The sequence below is a fragment of the Symphalangus syndactylus genome, chromosome 6 (genome assembly GCF_028878055.3).
Source record: "Symphalangus syndactylus isolate Jambi chromosome 6, NHGRI_mSymSyn1-v2.1_pri, whole genome shotgun sequence".
Classification (NCBI taxonomy): Eukaryota; Metazoa; Chordata; class Mammalia; order Primates; family Hylobatidae; genus Symphalangus; species Symphalangus syndactylus.
The window spans coordinates 48,583,758-48,592,258 of record NC_072428.2 but is presented as its reverse complement, the minus strand read 5'-3'; the positions used below and the strand labels follow the sequence as shown (position 1 = coordinate 48,592,258).

The window sequence follows — 8,501 nt, the reverse complement described above, 5'->3', positions numbered from 1 at the left end:
AGTGGACATTCAGGCACTTTCAAATGTTCATAGTAGTAAGATAAGTTATGTAAAGAATATTCTTGCATAACTTTTTTACATACTCAGATACTTAAAAATAATTTTTGTCATTTAAAAATATATACAAAAATATATAAAATCTATACCTCTACACATTCCTTTACTTAGCATTTGATTGCTTCGAGCAAACTTTACACATATTATTTCTTCTATAAAATCTTAAAGGCTTCCTTAAAAACAAATAATTTAAGGAAGATTTTAAAATATTACAGGTCTTGTTCAAGTAATATGATAAAATGCTAGTGTGGGACGTGTTAGGAGCAATTTATTCTCCCTGATGGAATTTGGGCAATTTTTACTCATTAAAGCCTTTCTCTTGGATCATTCATTAGTCACAGTGAGCTTCTCAACAAGGTACATATAGATTTAAAATAATTTTTTAGGAACTGAAATGACAGCCAAAAGTAGTGATTCCTTTTTGGAATAATGAAATGAAAGGATTAATGGAACCCCTGATTTAGAGAATACTTTAGACACACACTTTTACATAATTATGTGTACATGCAATTTTCAATTGCTATGAATTGTCAGTGTAATTTCCCCAAACAGATAATATACTTAAGGTGATATATCCCAAGTGTATCAAACTTAGCATAAGCATAATTTTATTGCACAGTGAAAATTGCCTGGCTTCCATACCTACTGTTGAAATATGCATCAATGGACAATATTTGTCCTGGGTCACAGATACAGAAATATCTGTCAGTTTCATCAAGGAAATTTTCAGTAGTTAAGCAACTGGGATTTAAGTCAGTTACATCAAGGAAATTTTCAATTGTTAAGCAACTGGTTGTTGCATAAACAGAGCTTGGTGTTTTTATATACATGACATAATTTAAAACAAGACAATTGTGAAGTGTATAATAATATTCTCTTTGTAAAGTAATAGAACTAAAGATCCAAGATTGTATATAACTTGCTTAAGGTGCCATACACAAGGGGCAGAGCTGGAAACTGACAAAAGTCCATATTTCCACATACCACTTTTCTTGACATGCTATATGAGCACTTATGTACCTACTCTAATTTTATTTCTATCTTTCATATATCTATGTTTTTTGAAATAGAAGGTTCATTTCTGATTTGGGTCTATGTCTAAACAATAATCTTCTTATTCATGTCCTATGCCTAGTTAAGATGTCAGAACTTGAGAATTCACACTCAATTCTAGTAAAATTTATCATATGACAGTCCACTGAGATAATTCACATGTGGCATCAATGATGTATTCTAAGGCTAAAATGTAATAGTGTGGTTGACTAAGAAATGGTTTTGATTATTGCATGTTCAACTCCTTACAGATTGACTATCTTGAAGAAGAAAAAATAAATTATTCTGAGAAATTACTTTATCCTCAAATTAAAGTAATTGTGAGAGCTGATATGTCTAGGCTATCTTCGCCTATCCTTGTATAATGTATTTCATTCATACCTAGGGAACATTTTTTTATAATGCTGATCCATTATTTACATCTAATTTCCTAATTCACTCACTTCACATGTTAGTCACTAAAATTTGTGTCCCTAACTCTTCGGTTCATATCTAATTAATACTTAGTCCCTAAAAATAATACCTGGTTTCTTATTGTTTCGAGCAGTCCTTTAGGATTGAAATGTGTGTGTGTGTGTGCAGAATATGCCTATTGGAGGGATCTGCAAAGTATGCAAGACATTTATTCCACAAAGATAGCCACTTTCCCAGTTGTCTACTCCCATTATATATTTAGTCACCCTGTAACCCTCCATTTCAATTATTTTAAAGAGGATGTGATCCTTTACCCCAGGAAAAGGAGCATGTATGAAAAAAAAGGTATCAAGGATTATTCCACATTTTATGGCCTGATTGAGTGAATAGAGATCTCATTTACTAAGAATAGAAACAAAGGGGCAGGGTGGAGCCAAGATGGCCGAATAGAAACAGCTCTGGTCTACAGCTCCCAGCATGAGCGACACAGAAGACGGGTGATTTCTGCATTTCCATCTGAGGTACCGGGTTCATCTCACTAGGGAGTGCCAAACAGTGGGTGCAGGACAGTCGGTGCAGCGCACCGTGTGCAAGCCGAAGCAGGGTGAGGCATTGCCTCACTCGGGAAGCGCAAGGGGTCAGGGAGTTCCCTTTCCTAGTCAAAGAAAGGGGTAACAGACGGCACCTGGAAAATTGGGTCACTCCCACCCTAATACTGCGCTTTTCCAGCGGGCTTAGAAAACGGCACACCAGGAGATTGTGTCCCACACCTGACTTGGAGGGTCCTATGCCCACGGAGTCTCGCTGATTGCTAGCACAGCAGTCTGAGATCAAACTGCAAGGCGGCAGCGAGGCTGGGGGAGGGGCGCCTGCCATTGCCCAGGCTTGCTTAGGTAAACAGAGCAGTCAGGAAGCTCCAACTGGGTGGAGCCCACCACAGCTCAAGGAGGCCTGCCTGCCTCTGTAGGCTCCACCTCTGGGGGCAGGGCACGGACAAACAAAAAGACAGCAGGAACCTTCTGCAGTCTTAAATGTCCCTGTCTGACAGCTTTGAAGAGAGTAGTGGTTCTCCCAGCACGCAGCTGGAGATCTGAGAACGGACAGACTGCCTCCTAAAGTGGGTCCCTGACCCCCAAGCAGCCTAACTGGGAGGCACCCCCCAGTAGGGACAGACGGACACCTCACACGGCAGGGTACTCCTCTGAGACAAAACTCCCAGAGGAACGATCAGGCAGCAGCATTCGCGGTTCACAAAAATCCGCTGTTCTGCAGCCACCACTGCTGACACTCAGTAAAACAGCATCTGGAGTGGACCTCTAGCAAACTCCAACAGACCTGCAGCTGAGGGTCCTGTCTGGTAGAAGGAAAACTAACAAACAGAAAGGACACCCACACCAAAAACCCATCTGTACATCACCATCATCAAAGACCAAAAGTAGAAAAACCTACAAAGATGGGGAGAAAACAGAGCAGAAAAACTGGAAACTCTAAAAAGCAGAGCACCTCTCCTCCTCCAAAGGAACGCAGTTCCTCACCAGCAACGGAACAAAGCTGGACGGAGAATGACTTTGACAAGTTGAGAGAAGAAGGCTTCAGACGATCAAAGTACTCCGAGCTACAGGAAGAAATTCAAAACAATGGCAAAGAAGTTAAAAACTTTGAAAAAAAATAGATGAATGTATAACTAAGATAACCAATGCAGAGAAGGGCTTAAAGGAGCTGATGGAGCTGAAAGCCAAGTTTCAAGAACTACGTGAAGATTGCAGAAGCCTCAGTAGCTGATGCGATCAACTGGAAGAAAGGGTATCGCTGATGGAAGATGAAATGAATGAAATGAAGCGAGAAGGGAAGTTTAGAGAAAAAAGAATACAAAGAAACGAACAAAGCCTCCAAGAAATATGGGACTATGTGAAAAGACCAAACCTACATCTGATTGGTGTACCTGAAAATGATGGGGCGAATGGAACCAAGTTGGAAAACACTCTGCAAGATAGGAACACTTTTACACTGTTGGTGGGACTGTAAACTAGTTCAACCATTGTGGAAGTCAGTGTGGCAATTCCTCAGGGATCTAGAACTAGAAATACCATTTGACCCAGCCATCCCATTACTGGGTATATACCCAAAGGATTATAAATCATGCTGCTATAAAGACACATGCACACGTATGTTTATTGTGGCACTATTCACAATAGCAAAGACTTGGAACCAACCCAAATGTCCAACAACAATAGACTGGATTAAGAAAATGTGGCACATATACACCATGGAATACTATGCAGCCATAAAAAATGATGAGTTCATGTCCTTTGTAGGGACATGGATGAAACTGGAAACCATCATTCTCAGTAAACTATCACAAGGACAAAAAACCAAACACCACGTGTTCTCACTCATAGGTGGGAATTGAACATTGAGAACACATGGACACAGGAAGGGGAACATCACACTCCGGGGACTGTTGTGGGGTGGGGGGAGGGGGGAGGGACAGCATTAGGAGATATACCTAATGCTAAATGATGAGTTAATGGGTGCAGCACACCAACATGGCACATAGATACATATGTAACGAACCTGCACATTGTGCACATGTACCCTAATACTTAAAGTATAATAATAAAAAAGAAAAGAAACAAAGGGGCAGAAGTAGATATAACACAGTTGGACAAGAGAGAGTAAAAATCAAGAGATGTCTTCCGATGAGGTATCTTTCAATGCCGTTTGAAACATCCTTGTACTTATCTCCTTGAGTACACTGGAAAATAGCTTATTTTTGATTTTTTAATTTTGGGGGTACATAGTAGGTGTTTATATTTATAGACTACACGAGATGTTTTGATTCAGGCATGCATGTGAAATAATCATATCATGGATAATGGGGTATCCATTCCCTCAAGTATTTATCTTTTGTGTTACAAACAATCCAATTACACTCTGAGTTATCACTGACTATAGTCATCCTTTTGTGCTATCAAATAGTATGTCTTATTCATTCTTTCTATTTTTTTGTATGCATTAACCATCACCACCTCCCCACCAGCCCTCCACTATTCCTCCCAGCTTCTAGTAACCATCCTTCTACTCTCTGTGTCTGTGAGTTCAATTGTTTTGATTTTTAACTCCCACAAATAAGTGAGAACATGAAATGTTTCTCTTTCTGTGCCTGGATAATTTCACTTAACAGGTGATCTCAGGTCCCATTCATGTTGTTGCAAATGACAGGATCTCATTCTTTTTTATGGCTGAATATACTCCATTGTGTATGTGTATCTCATTTTCTTTGCCTTTTATATAATTCAGTGGTACTTAGTTTATTCACACTTGTGCAATCATCACCACTATGTAATTTAAGAACATCTGTATTACTCCAAAACGCCCTGTATCTATTAGCAGTCACTTCTCATCTTTCAACTCCAACCTCCTGCCAGCCCCTGGCAAACACGAACCTTCCCATGCCTATAGATTTTCCTATTCTGAACATTTTATATGAATGGGATCTTATAACATGTGGTCTTTTGTGACTGGCTTCTTTCACTTAACATAATGTTTTTAAAGTTCATCCATGTTGTAGCATGCATCAGAATTTCATTCTTTTAAAGGTTGAATAATATTCCATTGTATGGAATATCACATTTTATTAGTCAGGTGTGGTGGTGCACACCTGTGGTCCCAGCTACTTGTGAAGCTGAAGCAGGAAGATCACTTGAGCCCAGGAGGTCAAAGCTGCAGTGAGCTATGACCATACCACTGCACTCCAGCCTGGGTGACAGAGTGAGACTTTGTCCCTATTAAAGCAGACTTTGGGAGGCCAGGATGGGCAGATTGTTCGAGACCAGGAGTTTGAGACCTGTCTGGGCAACATGGTAAAACCTCATTTCTACAAAAAATTTTAAAATCATCCCAGTCTGGTAGTGCATACCTGTAGTCCCAGCTACTCAGAAGGCTGATATAGGAGGATCACTGGAAGCCAGGAGGTTGAGGCTGTAGTTAACTTTTCAGAAAACAAACTTTTTGTTTCATTGATCTTTTGTATTGTTTTCTTCATTTCAATTTCATTTATCTCTGCTTTAATTATTATTATTTCTTTTATCCTACTTTACCATTTGGCTTGCTCTTGCTTTTCTAGTTCTTTAGGATTCATCACTAGATTATTTGAAATTTTTTTCTCTCTTGATGCAGGCACTTATAGCTATAAACTTCTCTCTTAGTAGTGCTTTTGCTATATCTCATAAATTTTGGTGTGTTGTGTTTCCATTATCATTTGTTTCAAGAAAGTTCTTTTGAAATTCATGAAGTTCTCTGAATTTCTTTCTTAATTTCTTCATTGACCCACTGGTCATTCAGGAGCATATTGCTTAATTTCCATGTATTTGTATAGTTTCCAAAATTCCTCTTGCAATTAATTTCTAGTTTTCTCCCACTGTGGTCAGAGAAGACCACAGTGGTCTACCCATTTCCACCTTGACATAACCCCAAGAGACTGACCTATGTGGACTGCATCAACAGACTCCTTTGCCTGTGGCTTCTGAGAGACACTGACAGAGGAGACTAAGGCTTGGGTACTTCTCTGGCTCTTCCTCTTCTGGGTCACCTAGGTTGGCTGTGACCCTCCACCAAATGCCATAGCTCCTGACAGGTGGTCCTCTCATCGCAGCTCTCCAGGTTCTGGTAACTGTCCACATCTTTTGCCCCTCCAGGTTTTCAGCAGATCACTATCCCTGGAATATGGCATTACCTTTGAAGCTTTTCCTAAGCTCTGCCCACAATTTTATAGTCTCTTTATTACATTCTCTTCAATTATCCAGACTATTCAGCTATAACATGTTTTGTTTTGTTTTTCTGGAAAGGGAAGGATGATTCAGAGGATAGAACCAAAAGCCCAGAGGCCAGAGCCAAGAGAGAAAGAACCTATTTAACAGGGACCATGACTGGGCCCTGATCAAGAAAATGGCAATTTGTATCCAGTTGATTTTCATAAATGTTATGGGACAGTGATTGCTATGTGACTCCTGTATTCCCCATTTATAAACGAAAGTGTTTGCTAAAGTTATCCTACCCCTGTATCAACAGTATCTGTTAGGTGTGTAGCAAGCAGATGACCTGTCTCTTTAGTTCATGTCTTCAAGTCAAATTACAGCAGATAACTTCTTTCAAAAAATCTAACTTAAAAAGAATTTTCAGTAGATTATGTATTTTTTAAATATAAACACATTTGATTTTTTAAATTATAAATTTAACTTAATTTTATAGAGGTAATTTACTATATGCCTCTGATTTACTATTTGATAGCTGAAAATCCACCCACTACTAACAAAAGCTTGATGCTGGTAATGATGTATGGCCAGCTATATTTCAGACCTTGAATTTCTTTTCATTACTTTATTTATGGAATATTATTGTGTCAATCATTATAAAAAGAACAGCTATCACTAGAAAATACTTTTAAGCTCTCTCTTCAGAGCCCCTTTAATCTCTTTGTTCCTAAGGCTGTAGATCAGGGGGTTTAACATGGGAATCACCACCATGTAGAACACAGACACCACCTTGTTCTAGTCAGTTGAGTAGCTGGAATTGGGCATCACATAAATGAAGGTAATGGTCCCATAGAACAGAGTGACTGCAGTGAGGTGGGAAGTGCAGGTGGAGAAGGCCTTGTGGTGCCTTTCAGTGAAGCACATCTTGAGGATGGTGATGAGGATGTAGATGTAGGAAACGGCTATGACACACACAGTGACCACAATGATGGAGCCAGCAGAAAATGAGGGAATGACTGCAGGGATACAGGTATCAGAGCAGGAGAGCTCAAGTAAAGGAGTAAAATCACAGAAAAAATGACTGACTCGATTTGGTCCACAGAAGAATAAAGAAAGGAAGGAAAAGGTAGAGGAGGAAGCGCTAAGAAAACCACCTATATAAGCACTATGAGTAGCTGAACACAGACTTTTGTGGACATTTTGGTTGAATAAAGCAGTGGGCTGCAAATTGCCACAAAGCAATCATAAGCCATGGCAGCCAGAAGGAAGCATTCGGCTGTCCCAAAGAAAAACGCTGAACTAAGCTGGATGGCACGTCCAAGGTAAGAGATTGTATTTCTCTCCATGAGGAATTTCACAAGCATGTTGGGTGTGGCAGAAGATGAATAGCCCATGTCAACAAAAGCCAGGTGGCTCAGAAAAATGTACACAGGATGATCAAGCTGAGAAGAGATTCTGATAAGAATGATTGTGCTGAGATTGCCAGACATGGTCACCAGGTAGATGCATAGGATAACCATGAAGAGGATGACTCGAAGGATTGGATCATCTGTTAAGCTCAATAAGATGAACTCCGTCACAGCAGTGTGATTCCCATCCTCCAGGGAATCCATGAGACAAAGTAGCTGCTGACTAAATGAACCCGTGATAAGAACAGCACATTAAAGAAGTAAAAACTTGTTGGTTTCATTTCCATTAGAAGTCATTCTGAAGACATTCAACATCAGTACATTTTTCACATCAAATGATGAGTCTATGTTTTTCTTTTTCTTTTTTTTTTTTTTTTTTTTGAGATGAAGTCTCCCTCTGTCGCCCAGGCTGGAGTGCAGTGGTGCGATCTCGGCTCACTGCAAGCTCCGCCTCCTGGGTTCAGGCCATTCTCCTGCCTCAGCCTCCCAAGCAGGAACCCGCCACCGCGCCTGGCTAATTATTTTTGTATTTTTAGTAGAGACAGGGTTTCACCGTGTTAGCCAAGATGGTTTCCATCTCCTGACCTCGTGATCCGCCCGCCTCAGCCTCCCAAAGTGCTGGGCTGAGTCTATGTTTTTAAAAATTTTTTTAGCGCAAACACCAGAAAATTTCCTCCAAATAATGTCTTTTCCTACTATGTCATATTGTTTCCAAAAATGCACTTAAAGTGGCTTTAAGCCCAAAGGATAAAAAATTTAAGATAGTTGAGAATAACAAAAGGGACTGGTATTTAAAAATACGTATACATATAGA

General features: G+C 39.8%; 1 protein-coding gene across 1 annotated transcript; it reads right to left on the bottom strand.

Moving 5' to 3' along the window:
• Nucleotides 1-219: 219 nt before the first annotated feature.
• On the bottom strand, nucleotides 220-7,919 carry OR5P2 (olfactory receptor family 5 subfamily P member 2). Its single transcript, XM_055282558.2, is given in 3 exon segments — nucleotides 220-736; nucleotides 6,965-7,441; nucleotides 7,444-7,919. Coding segments are annotated over 3 exon segments (996 nt in total). The 5' UTR covers nucleotides 7,892-7,919; the 3' UTR covers nucleotides 220-665.
• Nucleotides 7,920-8,501: the final 582 nt, after the last annotated feature.